This window comes from Trichomycterus rosablanca, chromosome 11, assembly GCF_030014385.1.
Source record: "Trichomycterus rosablanca isolate fTriRos1 chromosome 11, fTriRos1.hap1, whole genome shotgun sequence".
Taxonomy (NCBI): domain Eukaryota; kingdom Metazoa; phylum Chordata; class Actinopteri; order Siluriformes; family Trichomycteridae; genus Trichomycterus; species Trichomycterus rosablanca.
In genome coordinates, this window is record NC_085998.1 from 34,475,126 (window position 1) to 34,497,044 (window position 21,919).

At 38.9% G+C, this 21,919-nt stretch overlaps 1 protein-coding gene across 3 annotated transcripts; it reads left to right on the forward strand.

Moving 5' to 3' along the window:
- Positions 1-1,522: 1,522 nt before the first annotated feature.
- On the forward strand, positions 1,523-21,081 carry LOC134323306 (protein arginine N-methyltransferase 8-B). Of its 3 annotated transcripts, XM_063004791.1 has the most exons (11): positions 1,523-1,591; positions 2,744-2,758; positions 5,246-5,476; positions 8,398-8,553; positions 11,657-11,720; positions 13,206-13,348; positions 13,806-13,893; positions 16,225-16,340; positions 18,853-19,003; positions 20,207-20,328; positions 20,998-21,081. In XM_063004791.1, the coding sequence occupies exons 1-11, from the start codon at positions 1,523-1,525 to the stop codon at positions 21,079-21,081; spliced, it is 1,239 nt and encodes a 412-aa protein (XP_062860861.1). The 3 variants fall into 3 exon arrangements, with proteins under 3 accessions (XP_062860861.1, XP_062860862.1, XP_062860860.1); XM_063004792.1 differs by lacking the exon at positions 2,744-2,758 and having other exon boundaries at positions 1,523-1,605; positions 5,269-5,476; XM_063004790.1 differs by lacking the exon at positions 2,744-2,758.
- The last annotated feature ends 838 nt before the right edge of the window (positions 21,082-21,919 follow it).

Genomic DNA, 21,919 nt, shown 5'->3' on the forward strand with positions numbered 1-21,919 from the left:
TTTATTGTGGACTACTAGTGCAGTGCAAGTGCCTAGGCTTTATCACCTGTGCGCAAGCTGTAGGGAACTCCAGTACACACACACACACACACACACATGCACACACACACACACACACACACACTGGGAGAGGGGGGTGCGATAGTGTCTGCTTCTGTATAGGAGAGGTGAAAACGGATCTCATTGGTTCTCTGCCTTATCTGAAGGAATCCAACTCATTCGTCCTTCAGGATCAGAAGAGAAGGTGGATCACACAAGGACATGAGGGGCTAAATGACAAACTCTCACCTTTGCATGTTCTCCCCTGTCTGTGTGGGTTTCCTCCAGGAGCTCCGGTTTCCTCCCACAGTCCAAAGACATGCACGTGAGGTGAACTGGAGCTACTAAATTGTCCATGACTGTGATTGACATTAAACTTGTGAACTGATGAAACAAGTAACAGGTACCTGTTCTGTCATGTGTGTAACCAAAGTGTGTAAGACATGACGTTAAAATCTTAATAAATAAATAAACGATTTGCTTGATTTCAAGTCGTTTCAAGCACTGAGAAAGAAAAAAAAAAAGCCGAATCCATCCATTCAAATCGTATGACCTGTAAAACGTATTATGTAGTATGGACTACTAGTGGAGTGTATGTGCCTAGGCTTTATCACCTGTGCGCAAGCTGTAGGGAACTCCAGTACACACACACACACACACACACACACACACACACACACACACTGGGAGAGGGGGGGTGCGATAGTGTCTGCTTCTGTATAGGAGAGGTGAAAACGGATCTCATTGGTTCTCTGCCTTATCTGAAGGAATCCAACTCATTCGTCCTTCAGGATCAGAAGAGAAGGTGGATCACACAAGGACATGAGGGGCTAAATGACAAACTCTCACCTGAATGCTGCTTGCAGGCGCTTGGTTGGGACCGGTTTGGTTTGCAGTGAGCGCAACTTTGAGTTGTTCAGCGGGAAAAACACGCATCTTAAAAGGAGCCTTCAGTGTTTTCCGAGCTTCTGAAAACTAGAAGGACATTTTTTATAAAAGGATACACGGCGATCATTTATTATGACCAGCTAAAACAACCGCTTTCGACTAAATGTGTGTCTGCTGAGAGGAAATGAGGATTTTTGCGCATTTTTGCGCATGGAGCTGCATGAATCGCACAGGATCTCTCCTCTTAGATCTAAATGTGTTGCACGGGAATGTGAACGTGTGTTAGATATGAGTAAATAATACTCAACAGGCTGCACATTGTGTTGTTATTAACACAGGTGGTTAATGAGCTTTTAATGCTGACATCTAACTTTTACACTATGGATTCAGGAAAATCCTTCAGTTGTCAGGAGAGCGTTTCTGCCGGGACTTTATACAGGTCCTGGGTTGTAATCAGCCTTATCTGACGCTGTGCACTGCACTGTTATTGAAATTTGGACTTTTAATGTTGTTGTTTTCATGTTGTGACATAAGGTGAAGCCTTTGGAACAGCTTTTAGTCGTTTAGCTGGTTGAGCACATACCCGGTGGCTCTTATGGGAATTAAACACTCCTCCCGCTGTTTGCTCCTAAGGAGGAAAATGGCGGAGTCGGACAACCCTGAGGTAAGTACTCCAAAATACAAATATTTATTCATTTGTTTGTTTTCACCACATGGCAGACTGATATAATAATGCTTACTGCTTAGGTTATTTTACGTAGATATTGATATAGATATTTAAAGCGTTTAAAGTGTTTTTTTATCCAATGTGTGCTATAAGTTAGCCTTCTTACCTCAGGTTCTCACTCACCACACAACCGAGTCTATCTACAGACTTAAATTAATGTCACCAAATCCTAAATGTACATTTATAATAATACATACTGTTACTATCAAAGTAAAATAGTCAAGTTAGGCCAAGTTTTATTGAGTAAACGGTTCCTTTTTGCGCGCTTGCTGTTGGAGCGCGAGCGCTGTCCTTGGTCCTGCCCACGCGCAGCTTCTCTCACGTGCATCTCTTTACACCTTAGTGGGTAGCACTGTCGCCTCACAGCAAGGTCCTGGGTTCGATCCCCTGGTGGGGCGGTCTGGGTCCTTTCTGTGTGGAGTTTGCATGTTCTCCCCGTGTCTGTGTGGGTTTCCTCCGCGTGCTCCGGTTTCCTGCCACAGTCCAAAGACGTGCAAGTGAGGTGAATTGGGGATACTAAATTATCCATGACTGTGTTGATGCATGCTCAATAATCCAGGTACACAAATCCACAAAGTTGAATCAGTTCATCTGGGCACAAGTTTGTTGTAGAGATACGTTTCGCCACTCAATCCGAGTGACTTCTTCAGTCTGAGCTGGTGGTGGAGATGAAACTTGTTCAGATGAACTGTTTCAACTTTGTGGATATACATGACTGTGTTTGACATTGAACTTGTGAACTGATGAATCTTGTGTAACCAGTAACTACCGTTTCTGTCATGAATGTAACCGAGGTGTGTAAAACATGACCTTAAAATCCTAATAAACTTAATATCATTCATTCAATTATTCATTTACTCATTTTCAGTAACTGCTTCCTCCTGATCAGAGTCGTGGTTGGTTTGGTGCCACCAGAATACACTGGGCACGGAGCAGGAATACTCTATAAAAAACTATTCGTCCAGGCACAAAAGGAGAACATGCAAAACTCCTAACAGAAAAGCGTCCTGGGTCCACGGGTTGTTGCCGATACACCAGCAAAGCTATTACGCTGCTCGCTACTGGTCCACTTTTGAGAGCTTTTGAGAGCAACCTTGGTCATCAGTCGCCAGACCTTCTAGTATAACTTCAGCTTACAACCTCACAAAAGCTTTCTTGAAAAAAATTAATTAAAAAGAAAAAAGGGTCCCCTAACTAGTTTGTTTGTTTGTTTATTGGGATTTTAACGTCATGTTTTACACTTTTGTTTACATTCATGACAGGAAACGGTAGTTACTCATTACACAAGATTCATCAGTTCACAAGTTTATATCGAACACAGTCATGGACAATTTTGTATCTCCAATTTACCTCACTTGGATTGTGGGAGGAAACCGGAGCTCCCAGAGGAAACCCACGCAGACACGTGGAGAACATGCAAACTCCACACAGTACGGACCCAGACCGCCCCACCAGGGGATCGAACCCAGGACCTTCTTGCTGTGAGGCGACAGTGCTACCCATTTAGCCACCATGCCGCACGGTCCCCTAATTAGAAAACCTCATTAGTACTTTCTATTGTGTTGGTATTATTGGTGTTGGAACATTGATATTGTCCGAAACAGTATTTTCTCAGCATGGATCACAAAATCGCCCCATAGCTGTTTAAACTAACTAATGGAACCTCTTCATTTTATGTTGAATTAGTCCATGGCTAGCACAGATAGAAGAGGAATGCACCCAATATAAATATTTTTCCCATAATTCTGTTGAGATTGTTAATCCTGTCTAGAGGGGCAGAATTTAATGAATGATGTAAAAAAGTAAAACTAAGCCTTTTAAAGTATGTGGTGGCAACACATCCAAAATATTCAATCAATAATATTTTTAATATTAATTTACTATTATCGCTTTTTATCTGCACATGTCAGTGTGCTTTCAGTGCTGGTCCCAAGCCCACATAAAACAAGAAGGGCTGCATCAGGAAGAGCATCTGGCATAAATACTGTGCCAAGTCTGGTACGCAGACCAGTATGATAAGCTGCTGCGGCACTTAGAAAAAAACAGGAGCAGGAGCATTTGCCATTTGAAAATGGTCGTTAAAATGTTTAATACAATTTTATTATTAATTTTTTTTAATTAACAATCAATGTTATTAATTGTTTTGAATTCACCCACACAAGAGTCCTAAAGACTAGGTTAGTTTCCTTTCCTATTAACCCAACCCAACCTTGGACTCACAGTTTGAATCAAATTACTAGCAGTTTTAGTCACTGCACTTACTTTGTGCCCAGCCTTTGTTGAGGTGTGATTAGTATGTAAGGACACATTCATTTATAAAGCACTTTTTTCAAGATACATTACAAAGTGCTTCACAATAATAAAAATAAAATAAAATGTAATAAAAAAACATAATACAAATTAACACATCACCCACAAAACATAAAAGCTAAACATCTCAATCCACAAAGGCTAATACATACAAATGGTTGGGTACCACATTTCAAGTCCTTATTCCCACTTACCTTTAAGCCAAAATCTTCCGTCAGATTTTCTTTTTATTTTAATCCTGTCAGTAAAAAGTGACCCAAGGGCATCTTAAGTGCTTTGAAACAATGTTTTTTAACACGTGTTGTTATATGTACAAAGATAGCATTTGTCTTGACTTGAATCTGCAATTCAAACCCACTTAGCAAATACCTCGACTAAAAATAGAATGTGAAATAGGATTTGTCAGTTGGCTAGAAGAAGAAGGACATTTGTTGTCCTTTCCAGCCTCTGTTAGATATTATCTTGACACATTGATGCCTCTTGATTCAGCCAGTTACCCTGTTGCGTTTACTCGTTATCTTAAATCCCCTGACTATGTGATTGCTCACACATGGTTGAATAAATACCCCCCCCCCCCCCCCCCCCCACACACATATATTCACACTGCTAAATCCACCTACATACCCAAACATACCCAGCAGAATCTCCCACAGACATCATGTGATTGTCAGACTGTTCTTTTCATTATTATACAGCAAGACAGAATGGCAGCAAGCAGTTTCCATATATAACTGAACCCAAGCTGATCAGAAAATGTTTTTCGTACGGTGTAAATCCATGTTATGCTATGTATTCAGACATGAGCACAAGTCTGGCTAGATAGTGGTATGAAAAGTTCAAGGTTACAAGTGCACTTTTAAATAGAATGGTCACTTTCTTTGGGAAGATTGGCATTTTCTCCTCATATTATTATTTCTCAAGGTACTCCAGGTAGTGGATGTATTATTCAGGGAAACAGAAGCTTGTCATATGTTTTGCTTTGTTTACCGACTGCAGCCTCTCCAGCCTTCCTGTGGATGGTGTGTGTTTAAACACTTTTCCACTGTAACACACACTGCTATACACCCTGTCTGTGGAGAAAGATTCTTTAACCTGAAAAATATAGTTATCTTAAAAATTGGTTTAAACTTAATGTTGTATAGATTGTGGTGCCCTAGGACATAACAAGTAGGTCATGAAGGACAACTTTTCTATGCCTTTTCTAAATATAGCCCATGAATACAACAGTAATCTGTCTTCTTTCTCCCTTGTTCTCTTTCTGTTCCCTGTTGACCATCACAGCAACAGCCCTTGAGCGCAGCAACGTCCCAGTCAATGCAGCCTTCTCCTCTGCCTAAACCAGTGCCATCAGTCAATCATGGTCCTCGACCCACACACAACTCACACATACCTCACTCGGGTTCCCTGTCTAACTGCCCCGGTCGAGGCAAAATGGCCAAGTTCCTCAATCCAGAAGAGATGACCTCCAGAGACTACTACTTTGACTCCTATGCTCACTTTGGTATCCATGAGGTAAAATGGACTTTCCCCAGTCAATATTTACATTGAAGAGTTCATTATTTTGAGCTATTTAATAATGCTTGACAGGAGCTACAGTGTTGCTGCATTTAAATGCCTGATTTAATCTTCTGATTTAAACATGTTTCTGGTCATTGTCGGCAAATAACTGTTTTATACATGTATGTAGCAACAGACTTCGTTAAAGGTGCTGATTCTAGAGCTGGGTGTATGCATTCGCCTATTAACCATGCATGTACAGTGTATCACAAAAGTGAGTACACCCCTCACATTTCTGCAAACATTTCATTATATCTTTTCATGGGACAACACTATAGACATGAAACTTGGATATAACTTAGAGTAGTCAGTGTACAGCTTGTATAGCAGTGTAGATTTACTGTCTTCTGAAAATAACTCAACACACAGCCATTAATGTCTAAATAGCTGGCAACATAAGTGAGTACACCCCACAGTGAACATGTCCAAATTGTGCCCAAATGTGTCGTTGTCCCTCCCTGGTGTCATGTGTCAAGGTCCCAGGTGTAAATGGGGAGCAGGGCTGTTAAATTTGGTGTTTTGGGTACAATTCTCTCATACTGGCCACTGGATATTCAACATGGCACCTCATGGCAAAGAACTCTCTGAGGATGTGAGAAATAGAATTGTTGCTCTCCACAAAGATGGCCTGGGCTATAAGAAGATTGCTAACACCCTGAAATTGAGCTACAGCATGGTGGCCAAGGTCATACAGCGGTTTTCCAGGACAGGTTCCACTCGGAACAGGCTTCGCCAGGGTCGACCAAAGAAGTTGAGTCCACTTGTTCGGCGTCATATCCAGAGGTTGGCTTTAAAAAATAGACACATGAGTGCTGCCAGCATTGCTGCAGAGGTTGAAGACGTGGGAGGTCAGCCTGTCAGTGCTCAGACCTTACGCCGCACACTGCATCAACTCGGTCTGCATGGTCGTCATCCCAGAAGGAAGCTGACGCACAAGAAAGCCCGCAAACAGTTTGCTGAAGACAAGCAGTCCAAGAACATGGATTACTGGAATGCCCTGTGGTCTGACGAGACCAAGATAAACTTGTTTGGCTCAGATGGTGTCCAGCATGTGTGGCGGCGCCCTGGTGAGAAGTACCAAGACAACTGTATCTTGCCTACAGTCAAGCATGGTGGTGGTAGCATCATGGTCTTGGGCTGCATGAGTGCTGCTGGCACTGGGGAGCTGCAGTTCATTGAGGGAAACATGAATTCCAACATGTACTGTGACATATTGAAACAGAGCATGATCCCCTCCCTTCGAAAACTGGGCCTCATGGCAGTTTTCCAACAGGATAACGACCCCAAACACAACCTCCAAGATGACAACTGCCTTGCTGAGGAAGCTGAAGGTAAAGGTGATGGACTAAACCCAATTGAGCACCTGTGGCGCATCCTCAAGTGGAAGGTGGAGGAGTTCAAGGTGTCTAACATCCACCAGCTCCGTGATGTCATCATGGAGGAGTGGAAGAGGATTCCAGTAGCAACCTGTGCAGCTCTGGTGAATTCCATGCCCAGGAGGGTTAAGGCAGTGCTGGATAATAATGGTGGTCACACAAAATATTGACACTTTGGGCACAATTTGGACATGTTCACTGTGGGGTGTACTCACTTATGTTGCCAGCCATTTAGACATTAATGGCTGTGTGTTGAGTTATTTTCAGAAGACAGTAAATCTACACTGCTATACAAGCTGTACACTGACTACTCTAACTTATATCCAAGTTTTATTTCTATAGTGTTGTCCCATGAAAAGATATAATAAAATATTTGCAGAAATGTGAGGGGTGTACTCACTTTTGTGATACACTGTATGTCTTTAGGAAGTCTGTGGGAATAGCCTTGCTTATTTTCAACACTGTTTAAAACTGCCTTTTATTAAGACCCTCACCACACATCAGATCTTATTAGAGATGCTAGCTGGCCTCATAAGGCTACTAAAACAGTTCAGGAGAATATTAAAAAAGACAGAATAGATAATGCCAAGCCCAGTGAGTTTAAAAATGGTTTTGTAGCTTAGGGATTCCTGTGAGACTTGCAGGAGTTTTATTTTTAGCATATAGGGCAGACATTGTCCTTATCACTCTGTTCCTTAATATGATTATGTGCTATTTTATATTCGATGAGGAAGCGTCAAGGAAGATCTCAATCAAACTGTTCCTCGGAAAAATGGTTCACTTTACCATAGATTCAAATCCATGCTGACAGATGTGTGAAATTACTATGGTAAAGCTTTAAAGTTAAGAAAATTGCATTTTTGTTACTTTCTCAATCCCATCAAGAAATATAAATTATATTTTATACAGAAAAAAACCAAAGTGAGAACATACAAACTCCACACAGAAAGGACACTGGCCATCCGGCTGGGGAATCAAACCCAGGCCCAGGTTTTTTGCTGTGAGGTGACAGCACTACCCACTGTACCCACATGCTGTCATAAAACGAGAGTTGTTTTTTAAAGTTAATTTATTATTTTCTAGGCAGTGGGTTGTGGGAACACTGGTAGCAAGGCAGGAATACTTGACAAGGTGCCAGTCTATCACAGGAAAATACACTTTTTTCAAACCTACTGTTGTCTAGTTGTACAGTAGCCAATACATGGTTTGAATGTGTGGGAGAAAATCTACATACCAAACTCCACACAAGAAGGCTGGGAGTGAACCCAAGTAACTGGAGCTGCTATGTCATTTGTGTAACCTTAAACATAAAATAATATATAATTATTTTCAATTTTTTTAAATGACCCTGACTAGGATGAAGCAGTTAATCAAACAATGAGTGAATGAATAAATGAATAAAAGAATAAATAATATCACCGTGTCATGAATTTACAGGATGTAAACTATAGGAGCTGCTTAAAACATTACATTAATTACCTTCACTGTGTTGTGTTGTAGGAAATGCTGAAAGATGAAGTCAGGACAATGACCTACAGAAACTCCATGTACCACAACAAACACGTCTTTAAGGACAAGATTGTGCTGGATGTAGGGAGTGGCACTGGCATCCTGTCCATGTTCGCTGCCAAGGCTGGTGCCAAGCATGTCTATGGGGTAAGTGGGCTGGCACTTGATGGACCTGCAGTTTCCCACCATGTGGGCACAGTGCTCTGGTACTGAAATAGCATCATCTGAGGAGTGAGCACTTACTACCTCTGCTACTGTTTGGGCGCACTCTGACTGCATTGGGAGGCTCAGATGTACCTGACACTCACAGCTCAGATTATGTGGGTGTCAGCTGAGGCAGTGCTCTTCTAGGCCGGTGCCATGCATGAGCTGTAATTGAGTTCATCTGATTTGCACCTCTCTGCTCTGATTCAGTTGCACTGGGGTAATTAGCACCTCCCTAAAGGGCATCCTAAGTGCTAAATGCCAGAGAGCTGAGTGTGTAAAGACACAAAGAGTGGGTGTACGCTTGTTACAAATGCCTACACTATTCTTCAAAATGGAAGGTAAAACCAAGTGGCTCACACTTATTTTGGGTACTTTGAATATGCATTAAATGTGCTGAAAAAACATGCACTGCTAGAAGATTTTTCAATATTTTAACAAAAGCTTTATCAGCATTTTTGCAATGCACAAAATGACGAAATAAATGTCAATGAAACACTCAAAACTTTAGCTTCTTCTAGACGTCTCATTTATTTATTATTGCGTTAGATTACACTTGCTGCTTTTTTTTTTCTTTTTGACACAGTTAAAGACAAAAGTTTTACATGACTGTATTACACACTGTCTTTATATACTGTACATCAGGGAGGCTTGGTGGGTATTACTCTTGTCTTACAGCGAGAAGGTCCTGGGTTTAATTCCCAGGTGGCGCGGTCTGATTCTTTTCTGTGTGGAGTTTGCATGTTATTATAAACATAAATTTACTGCTTTTAGATTTTTGCCATCAACTGGATAATGAGTTTTCTGTTCAGCATGACTGTGTCCCTGCAAACAAAGTGAGGCCAATAAAGACATGATTTAATGAGTTTGGGATTAACTGTAAATGTTGATGACCTACTCATTTAACAATATTTTGATCCTTCAAATACACTTTTGTTGGAATGAGCATACATATTTCTACAGACTCCCTCCAAAATCACATTAAAAGCATTCCCAGAATATGAGGGTGAGTGGAGGCACCTCCATGATTTTGCTAATGGTTTGGAATGGAATGTCCAATAAGCCCAAGGTCAGATGTGCACATAGTTTTGGCCATACAGTATATCATGTTAGCACAGGAAAAACTGTCACACGATGCTGTGAGGGAATTATGCGCAGATAGAATATGAGTGAGACTGTCCGTGATTGAGCAAGCTTTACACTGCCATAGACTTACAGGCCACCATTCAAACCTGCTCCAAAATCTGTAATTTAAAGTTTGACTTCAGTTTGTTTCTGAATACGTGGCCACTTTTGGGTCCCTGAGCAAGGCCCTTAACCCTCAATTGCTCAAAATCCTGTTCAGTCATATCTGTAAGTCGCTTTGGATAAAAGCGTCTGCTAAAAGCCGAAAATGTAAATGACAGACTTGTGTTAGTGGGTAATCTCTATAGCACAGATGACAGTTTTGGGTTTCCTTTAGAAAGTGGGCTTGAATGGGGAATGTATAGACAGTCACCATGTGCAAATAATGCTAGTCATTTTTTATTCATTTAATTTTTATCAGACGTTTTATCAGGGTCACCGCAGGTCCAGGTCCAGTGTAAAAGGCACAAATACCTTTGACATTTCCTCAAACACACACCCACACTGTCTTTGTAGATCCAGCTGAATGTCAGTGGTGGTGGGCTTGCTGTTAAGCCATCAAAGTGCCTGGGTGCTAGTTTAAGTTGTAATATATGGTATGAAAAATGCCTACACTTTGATCTTGAATGCAAAAACAAACAAGCAAACAGTTAGTTACAGATTTCAAAGGGAAAAATTAAATCTGACAACTGCTACTAGCAATGCAGCTGTGGTCGATTTTCTTTTACACATGGTCCTGAGAGGCAAAAATGAGCACCAAACATCTTTAATTGCCCTAGCATTAGTTCATTAAATAGATAGTGTAAAAAGGTGCACGTTTACACTTTTGTTGTTGAATTGTGCAGATAGCATCAGTCTAGCACTAAAAATGTGCATTTCTTTTTCCATATACCTATTAATGTGTTTACTTGGCATCTGCATTGGCACTTTAGATGCCAATATTAAATATAACCCAAAGAGTTAGAGAGTAAAAGAAATACAAGATATTTAAACAAGGCTACAGATCACTGCAAACAGTATAAGTTAAACGTTATGTAATTTTGCATACTCTAGGTACCTCTGTTCTTACTAATGAAGAGACATATTTACTGTAGAATTTGTTGGATGTGTGTTACTTAGAATCATGACCTTTGAGCTGCTGACATAAATAATAGAACTGGGGAGGGCTCTGACTTTACTGTGCCAGTCGAGAGATGTAAGAAGCACCAGGTAATTTAAAGCTTATATGTAAAAAAATTCTGCACTGGATGCACCAATTTTGTATTAAGTTACAGCAGTCTGGTTGCGATGCCAGCATGAGCGGGAAAGGATTATTAAGAGCTTGGCATGTATCTTCATGCATGGAGGACTGTCCGAGGGCTTGCCTCTAGCCCTTCTCGATCAACATGGGGGTGGCAATTGCAATAGAAAATAGAGTATAACTACATTGGTAGGAAATAAAACAAGTTGTTTTACTGAGTGATAAAAGTTGGATCTCTATAGCATTTTATCAAAGTAGTAATTTTGGTCAAAATATAAAATATATATATATATATATATGCATCCCTAATCTTGCAGGCTAAATATGATTTTTTTCCTACCTTCCCTTATCCTTCTCTCTGTGTTCTAATTAAAGCCAAGATACACCATTCTCATTAATGCCCTAATAAACCATAAACCTTATGGAGCAAAAAACAGCACAAATAAACTTAGTTTAAAAAAGATCATTGGATAGGTCATTGAAGCAAATCATGGAAGCAAAGCATTGTGGATTTTTGGGGTTTATTTACTCAAACCTTGCAGTATCGTTGCCATCTGGTTTTCTCTGTCAGTGGCATATTTTAGGTAGGAGGAAAAAAAAAATGGAGTAAGAACAAACTGATGGACTAATAATGAACAACTGTGGTTCTGTTTATTCAGTGTTTTTTTTTAATGATTTCAGATTGAATGCTCCAGTATATCAGAGTACTCTGAAAAGATCATCAAAGCCAATCATCTGGACAATGGTAAGTGCATATTTAGTTTATTCTTTTATAAGTTTTATAACAATATTGTGTAGAAAATAGATTTTTAACTTATGTTGGGAGAAAAGGACACACTTCAAACTCCCCCTGACTCTTAATTGACTGCCTATACATTTACCCATCATTCCCTTTTCTCCTGTGTGATGAATCCTCACACCCACCTCCTCCAGATTATCTCCACAGCTCTTCACATTTTTGTTTTCCTAAATATATAAATAAAAAGAAGAGGTGGGGTTGGGTAGCTGCCCAGAACAACAAAAAAGCCACTTCCCTCTCCCTTCCTTTACAGTCTCATTATTACGCTTTATTTACTATAGTTGAAGGTGTGGCCTACTCTTGTAAAAATTAATTTAACGTTGTGGCATAGACTCCTAATTTGTTGTTCGTGGTTATGATTGACTATAGCTGGTTAGTTTTTTTCTGTGCTATGAACAGGGCTAGTTTGACTGAGCCAAAATAGTACAGTTGGGAGGTCTAGAAAATAAAAAAATCTTATCATCAAATCTTAAAAAACAGATTATAGTTTTATTAGAGTCAAAAATGTCCCCTAAAGTCATTTGTATGCATTTTTAGGTTCCAGGATCAAAAGTACATGGAGTACAGTGTTTTACAGCAGCTCAGGAAAGAAACTTAAACTGTCACTTTACGTAAATTTCCTCAATTTCCTTCGCGATTAATAAAGTATCTATCTATCTATCTATCTATCTATCTATCTATCTATCTATCTATCTATCTATCTATCTATCTATCTATCTATCTATCTATCTATCTATCTAAATTCATCCAAATGGTCAGGTGTAATCCAAAAAAACATCAAAAACTGTCTACCATAGTTGAGAAGCTGCTAGAATCCAAGTGACAACTTCACCATGTGTGTTGAGGCTGATGAGCGAGAAAGAAGCACCTGCTCCAGAATGGATGTCTTAACGCTTATGTAGGCCAGCTGGTTAAACAAGTGGAACTAAGTCTTGCTTGTGCTTGATTTTTACGAAAACCTGTAGCAACAAAGGCTTTTTGTGGATTAGATTGGGCACCCCAGCTTTTCATGATTCAAGGGCACATGCCATTCATGTTTGAGAGTATGGGTAAAATAGAAGAGAGAATCTGAAATGTGTATTAAGGAAAGACATTTAAAAACTTTTCTTTTACAAGTTAAATAGTTGGAGTGGTACTGCAGTGTGGCAGGATGCTGGGAAGGGTACAGAACGCTTCAGGTTTCTTGCCAACAAGGAATCTTATTATCAAAGCAAATTCAATGACTCCCAAAGGAAAGTGATCAAAGGCCGGGCATTAAATGTGCACACACACAAACACACACAAACACACAAACACAGAGTAATGAGTGTATGTTTATTAAGGCTCAAAGTGGAGGCTCATAAATTATGAACTACATTCTGCTCAGTGTTTCTGTGCTCTGCTGGTTGCATTTATGTGTCTGATGAGCTGCATTTGGTGCTTTTTTTGCAGTTATTACCATTTTTAACGGGAAGGTAGAGGAGACAGAACTGCCAGTGGAGCAGGTGGATATCATTATTTCAGAATGGATGGGCTATTGCCTTTTCTATGAGTCCATGCTCAATACAGTCATCTATGCTAGAGACAAGTGGCTGGTAAGTATGCACATTACTTCTTTTTTTGCAATACACACATGATGCCTTTTAGTTAGGTGGTCAAATAAGGTGGTCAAGGAGGGTCAAACAGTGCCAAAAACACTGCCAGGAGTTTCTCACATTTCCTTTGTCACTTGCATTCAGATAAATTAATGTTTTTCTTAATGCATAAATGATGCCCTGCAAATACTAAAAGACTTAAAACTACAAGCTTATTGTAATTGTAATTTCTGTGGCAATAAATATAACATAATGAGTTGTTATTAATGATGTACATGTGGTTATTAAAGGAGTTTCGGCCTGTTAAAACCAGCAGTTTTTTGGTTTAATCCAGTTGTTTTGTGGTAAAACTGTGCACCAATCTGTGGTGTTTTTTTATCATACTAAAATATACATATACATACATATGTTGTGAAATATTGTGCTCTAATCTTCCCTTTATATTTTTGTTTTACAGAAACCTGGTGGTCTGATGTTTCCAGATCGAGCTGCTCTCTATGTAGTGGCTATTGAAGACAGACAGTACAAAGACTTCAAAATACACTGTGAGTGTTTCCACAAACTGAAAAGTGGTTGAGAATAAAAAAGAAGAGACAAAGAGACACAGAGAAATACATTTTAATTATTAATTAGTAATTAGAGTGTGTATCTGAAGGTAATGTGTATGATATTACTGCAACTTAGCCAGTGTGACCATTAGTATCACAGTGAAGGCAGGTGTCATAGGCAAAAATCTCTCTCTCTCTCTCTCTCTCTCTCTCTCTCTCTCTCTCTCTCTCTCTCTCTCTCTCTCTCTCTCTCTCTCTCTCTCTCTCTCTCTCTCTCTCTCTCTTTCACACACATACACACACACACTCACATGGGTGGAGTTTGCTCAGTAGGCTGTGCTAGGACACAACCACACAACCCTTACTGAAAAGGGAGGGGGTCATCCTCCTCATTTAATGTTTTTTTTTTTATTATTCACTCATAATGTGTCCAGAATAAGAGAGTTTTATTTTGGTTCTCTGTGAGATGTTTGATTTGGTCGAGGATCCTATTCTTTACTGTCCCTGTCCTACTTTTTATTGGCCACCTTTCACATCCATAAAAAACATCACAGAAGATCTTAGTCCAGACGGTTCTGAGGGTAGTCAAAAACTGCCCCCCTAGCCAAATGTTTTTGTGATACTACTTCCTACCAACATCATCTCTTTCTACCAGCTTTGCCCCACAGGCAAAAACAGGACATGCTGTTGCTTATCATATTGTAATGCGAGTTGTACCATCTGCATCAATAATTGCATGAGAAAAATGGCAACAGCTGGTGCAGCTGTTTCACCAGGTGGCAATTACAGACCAACTGTGATCCACACTACACCAAGATAGAGTAAACTGTGTTTTAACACTATTAAAAATTTTAATGATTACGAGACAGTAGGGGAAGTGATATTCAAAAATACACTACACAATGTAAAAGCGTAACAGACAGTAGGCTCCAAAATTATTGGTCACCTTGGTGGATAGTTAGTTGGTTAAAAAGCTCAATTTTACTTTTATTTTTTCACAGTTATTATTCGTTACTTTTACTGTTTTAGGAGATAAAACTCAACCAATACCATGCGTCACAGTTTTATCCAGCCTCGGCAATAACAAAAAGTAACTAAAGCATACTCTCATTTACATTTTACTTTATGAGTGTTTATGTAACTTAACGAGGTCAACCATGACTACCTGTTTCATTTGGGTATGTTTATAGTAGGTGACACAGACATCAAATTCCCTTACTCATAATACTCATATTGCCTTGAGGATTAGACATAAACCAGGCAACGGTATGAACCTGTCTGTGAGAGAATAGGAAGTGTCATAATATGCCAAAAAGTCCAAGAGTTGAGAGTGAAAAAATCCTCCAGGCTTCTTAAGAGTATATTCAGCAGTGTTATGTGGTTACAGACAGGTGAATATCAGTCCTTACTCTGATCTAATGTCTTGAACTACCCACATTATTCTTTCCAGTAAGCTGATTTTAACTGCTGTTTGAAAGGAGTCTGTATGGCTTTACGTGTCTCAGAGAAAACTCATTAGCCTTTACTTGTCAGGATTGAACTAAAAGTTGGTTTAAAAAAAGGAAGATAATGGGGTAAAATCAAAAAGAGAAAGGAGTGACTTCTACATTGGGTTGCTGCTGAGATAAATACCACTTTACAGGCACTGAAACTACAATCACCCTGAGATAATGGTTGTTTTGCCAAATCAATAATACAAGCTCAGCTCAATCTTGCAATATTGATCACTGTAATTCAAACTTAAGTTCATAAATAATGACCCTGTGTCTTCTTTACTAAAAAGGTATAACCTCATGGGGTTGTTGTCTGTATCTTCTGTACTTCATTAGCTTTTTACTTGACCACTATTACAATGCATTGGTAGCATGTGTGATTTCAACAGAATGTGACAATAATTTTGACATTTTCCAGTACTGAGAAGAGAGGACACTCTCACTCTCACAATTTAAGAATAATAAAAAATAGAATGACTTTTGTGTGATCCTTTCAGCTATAACAACTGCCACTTTTCTGAGAAGCCTTCCCACAAAACTGTATGTTTGTGGGAATTTGTGCCCATTTAGTCAGAAGAACATTTATATAACTGGGCACTGATGTTGGTCAAGAAAACACATGCATTATAAATTTAGAAGAGATGCCCCAATACTTTTGACCATATAGTGAACCTTTATTTAAAGAATTCACAAAGAAACATGCTTTTAAATAAACTAATATTGACTGCTATAATAATTGCACCCATTGTGTTTTGGGTAGACAGAGTTTGACAGAGTTTGGGTATATATACTTGTAATATAAGTAATCTTATCAGTATGTGTTGTGTATCTACAGGGTGGGAGAATGTATACGGCTTTGACATGACGTGCATTAGAAATGTAGCAATGAGAGAGCCATTGGTGGACACCGTGGATCCAAAGCAAGTGGTGACCAACTCTTGCCTTATCAAAGTGAGCCATTCTAATGTTTTACATTCAAATGCAATTAAACACATTACATTGTGTGTGTGCTCCTTCTATAGCCACTTTATAAATACATCACTGACTCGCTTGTGGTTGTATGTTTTTGAAAGTAGTTAAACATTTGTATAATTGTGATAGGTGTGATTAAACTCTGCATTTCTATATTTTGCTGATCATTAGTTCAGTAACGAAGCAAAGCTATTGTTTAATGATTCATGGAAAGGAAATCTCATTTCACAGTGCTGCACTGGATAATGGACTAGAAGAGATGATGATTGGCTTGATCAGATTCATTTGTATGCATGTATGAGGGCTCGCAGAAATTTAAAGAGCTGTACAAAATAACCTAGAGTCAGCCCTAGTGGTGCAGGTACCCTTATAAAGTTGGCTGCTTACACAGACATGACTGGCTGTGTCCTGTGATAGACTGGTACACTATTCAGGTATTCCTGCCTTGTGCCTAGTGTTTTGTGCCTGGATCCATTGCAACCCTGACCAAAATAAAACAGCTATGAATAGTAGCTGGGATGACTAGAGGCAATTTTATTTAAAGACCCAAAAAACCCTATAAGAACTAATGTTATCCTGGACTGCATGATGTATCAGGAGATTGGAAATAAAAACTGGTCTGCTTTTAGCTATGTCAGGTAGGTGCTGTGGCCAAAGCCTTGTTATGGATCTGGATAATGATACATGGAGAAGCTCGAATATATAGGACAGAGACCTATTTTAAAAGCACTGAACCTTATTTACCTGCCAAACACATTTAGTTTCATTGCTAAACAACTGAGATACAAGATAAGATGGTGCAACTGTCGTCTATCTTCATGTTTTTACTCATCATGGTTTACAAAATATGCAGATCTTCTAGCACCCAACCTGTACACATGCATGAATATAAATTTTTATTAGCCCCTTTATCCTGGTTATGTGGTTGAGGGTTCACTGTGCCACACAGAAACACCCTAAATAGGCTGCCAATTAATCACAGGGTGACACTTTTTTATTTTATCCAAATTAGCCAATTTTTTTCACGTTTTTGGGAAGCAGTGGGAAAACTATCTTAGGAAAGCTGACGAAACCCATGCAGACACAGGGAGAAACTTCTTACCGAGGAGCTTAAGTTCCATGTTGGTGTGTGGCACCCAGCCAATCAGCTGTAAATGTTGCCCTAAAAATGCTATTGATTGCACCTTGCTGTAAACATTTAAAATGCATCGAATCTTAAATCAGTTGAAGTAAACACAAGAAGCAGTTACATGATGAGAAAACTCGTTTGTTATGTGTTTAAGTAACTGAACTGATAGTGGGTGTTTTGGAAAACATTGTTAGTTTGAACTAAAATGACCTTGTATTTCTGGATTTATCTAAACATACTTATAGTGTGATTTAAAAAATCCTGAATATTTAATACCTACCAAGGCCATTCTGTTTCCCTCTCTCTTTTTCTCTCAGACACACACACAGAACAAATTGGTTTATGCAGTGATTGATGCTGATTTCCAAAGTTTGCAGTGTGTAATTGGCTAGCACTATGGCATAGCAATCTCTTCTTCTGTTTTTCTATAAGACACGTTGTACTGGGGCAAATCTGCACCAACCAGACAATCCGTATACCGCAGTAGTTCAGCTTGAGTGGTGAAAAAGAACAGTCTGTTTACTATTTTGCGTGAGCCACACTGATGAGACGAGGATTGCCATTGTGTAGCCTGTTAATGGGACCTGATTGAGTTTTCTAAAATGTTTGTGTCCATGCACAGAGTGTCTAATCCATGCCAAGAATCCAGTAAGAGCACCATAATGGCATTACTGCAACATTACCATGCTGGTATTTTAAAAAGAGGTGTCATATTCTATAATGGCCATCTAACAGATTTTGCAGTACGCTAAACAATAAAAGTTATTAAGATAGGTCCTACACACACACACACACACACACACACACACACACACACACACACACACAATTTTGCTGCCACAGTATGTCAACACCTGCTTTTAATCAGCATATCGATTTATTACAAAGAAGTCAGGACTGAATGCTCATAAGTTGTGTTTTCTACATCAAACCTAGTAAACCATTTATTATATTGATCCATACACATTTATACATGAGCCTTGTTATAGTGAAATGAGAACTGCTGCCACAATATTAAACACACAAAATATAAACATTCCAGACTGCTTTTTCTGCTGTAACATTATGAGTTCCCATTATTAAACTAAGGTGCCCAGCATACAGCATAAATGCCCCAATTTTTCCTTTTCCACTAGACAGTTTGATAGATGTATCTGTCAGCCTTTCGAGTGATGATGCATGATATATAACTCTGAAGAATATGTTTGCATTACACCAATCCACTTGACATTTGAAATTGTGCAGCTGCTAAACCATGGAAGCAGCTCCTGCTCAACAGTATAGTGATGCAGTATTGATTTTTAGTTCTAAGCTTCCATTATGTGAACTAATTGAAATAAAAGTGCTGCTTTGTTCTTCTAGGAGGTGGACATCTACACAGTAAAGCCAGAGGACCTGTCCTTTACCTCATCCTTTAGCCTGCAGGTCCAGAGGAATGACTATGTCCACGGACTTGTCACCTACTTTAAAATTGAATTCACCAAGTGTCATAAAAAGACAAGTTTTTCTACAGGTGGGTAGTGTAATTTGCTTTTTTAGGTTCAGTACACTGTACTGAAAAGCTACTAGAGCACTGGGATGTTTATCTAACCGTGTACTGAAGAGTAGTCAGAGATAAACAGTAGTCACTATGTAGATGCCTAATGGCTTTGTGCCCTTTGGCAGTGCCAGGCAGAAACTACAAGTTCAGCTTCATTTCTCATTAACAACAGGGAAGAAATAATAGTGTTGTGAAACACTACAGTGGTTTATTTTTTCAGCATACACAGCAGACAGTATATTATAAATACATATTATTTGTATTGCTGTATTGAGTAACAAGTAGAAGTCACTCTGGATAAAAACGTCTGCTAAATGTCACACATGAAAACGTAACAGATACTGTACATACTAGCTTAAATGTATTGTATTTTTTTTAATGAAGTGTGACTGCCATCTTGTGGTCGTGCATGCCACAACATGATGATCAATTTTCAATTCTGTAACACTCTTTAGGCCCCTCATTTCACTTTTGATTAAAAGCCCAAACGTGTGTGGCCACCCCTCCTAATTATTGAGGTCAGGTTGCTAACAGGTAAACATAATTAATTGTTTTTAATGATATGCTTGTGTGTGGAGAAGGCTCCTTCCTGTTTTAGCACAATGTGAAGTCTATCAAGACATGGTTTTATGAGTTTGGTGTAAACCAACAGTGACCTGCACATAACCCTAACCTCAAACCTGAATGAACTTAATTCTTTCATCTTAGAAGACAATCATTAGTTAATAAACCCCTTTCCCAACATTTGCTATTTCAAAGGTCTTGGAATTCAAGGCTACAAACACAGACAAGCTTCAGCTACAACAAGTTAATACCAGTGTTTAAAACCACCAGTAATGCTACTGTGCTTGATTTACTCATACTTGTGCATTTATAGGCTTTATGATTAAGAAGCAGCCCTAATTTAATTGACTTATACATTAATCATAAAGCCTCATAAACCTTGAGCAGTTAGATGTTTTAAAATAGAATATGTTTAGGAAAAGCTGTTATAATAATATTAGATCTCTAAAATAATCTTTAGAGCAAGATCTCAGGATGAGCTCAAATCTGTTTACAGCAAGAGAGAAGTTGAGCTTGCTCCACTTAGCCTGCTACAACTACAAAATAATAACACAATGAACAGACCTGAAGGTGTACAGGGCCTAATTTCTGTTTGTGTTTTGTGTTTTATAGCACCCGATGCACCCTACACTCACTGGAAGCAGACAGTCTTTTACCTAGAAGAGTATCTGACTGTAAAGAAGGGTGAGGAGATTGTGGGCACTGTCACCATGAGGCCTAATGAAAAGAATGCAGTGAGTACATAGCTCTACAGTCTGAAATTTTCAACCCACAGTAATCAAATCTTCACATAATACTGCTTATCTTAACACCTACTGCTAGTCTGTATGGCCTAAAGCTGGGTGCTATGATTAAACCATTGGGAACTCAACACCGACCTGTAATTTGCTTCAGCTGTGATGTTTTATATAAACACCACCCAGAGATTCATGTCTACCTAATGAAGTTTACACTGTTAATGTAAATTGTTCTATAGAACTTAGGTGTGAAGCAAAAGACCTAGAACATGCTCTTGTGTCTCACCTAGCCTTGTCTTAGGCATAATATTTTCAAATGTAAGCATTAGAGGGTGGGTGGGTCTTCATTAGCTGAATTGTGGAAGTTGCATGTTTAATGAATGAAAGAGGAATGCATTCGTAAATATAGCTGGTTATGTGGGAGCACTTTGAACAGCTGTTGTATATTTAATTTTATGATAGTTCCAAAATATAATTTTAATAACTAGGATATTTTTACTAGAATATTTTGGCTATTCTTGTCTAGAAACAGACAAAACAACCATTTGCATCCAACAGTGGCTCTCTGTAAGTCATAGAATTTGAATGTAAATGATAAGAACTTTGCTGTTGCTGTGCATTTAATATCCCAATACTAAAATTTCTTCATTTTTTACCCTTGTACAGCGTGATCTGGACTTCACTTTCGAGCTGGATTTTAAGGGACAGTTGAGTGAGGCTGCCATCTTTCATGACTATAAGATGCGCTAAATATCCTATAGGGAAAGAAGAAAGTGCCTGCACACCAGCAGAGGAAATGGCACTTCCCTACTTGCAGTGCGAGTGCTCTAAAAGCCAGCTGAGAGCTTGACAACCAGTCCAAGAATCCGCTTATCTCTGAGAGATGGGCAGTTATTTTTGAAGCCGAGTGCCTCTCTGAGCAATAGGAGCCTTGTCATGGCCAAGAACAATAGTTTGTTGCACTAGTTCAACAATGCAACTCTGAATGTTTTCAAGCTTAAGAATGTTACTAATGAATGTGAAGAACCAGTTTACAGTTTCCTTTCGGTTGACCATTACAGATTATTGAATGAGCCTGAAGTCCTAAGAGGCCCAGGAGCTAGCTAATGTTATTGTTCTTTAGTTTAAGGTGAATTCAAGCCAGTAAATTAGACCATAATTCTACTGCACTACAATAGAGCATTTTATCTGATTAAGGCAGGCACATAAGGAATGAACACTCAGTTTATAAGGTTTATTTTTCATAGACTGCAGACAGTTTCCTACAGTATATATAATTAGGATTCAATAATTAATTAAAATGAATATCAGATAGGGAAAGCACAACTGTTAACTTGTGTTTATGTATTCTGTGAAATATGTTGTACGGTCATATCTTTTTTTTCTCTTAAATATGTCAGTATTTATGTTCTGATGAATATATTATTACTCATTTAGTACCAACAGAGCAGAGAAAGAAAACATGTCCTCCTGGAGTAATTCGGCAGTGACTCTTTACAGTACTATCTGTGTTGATCACCTGTGCTCTTACTGACATCACTAAGGTAAAGGACCTTTTATTCTGCTTTAATCCAAAGACATTTTTAAG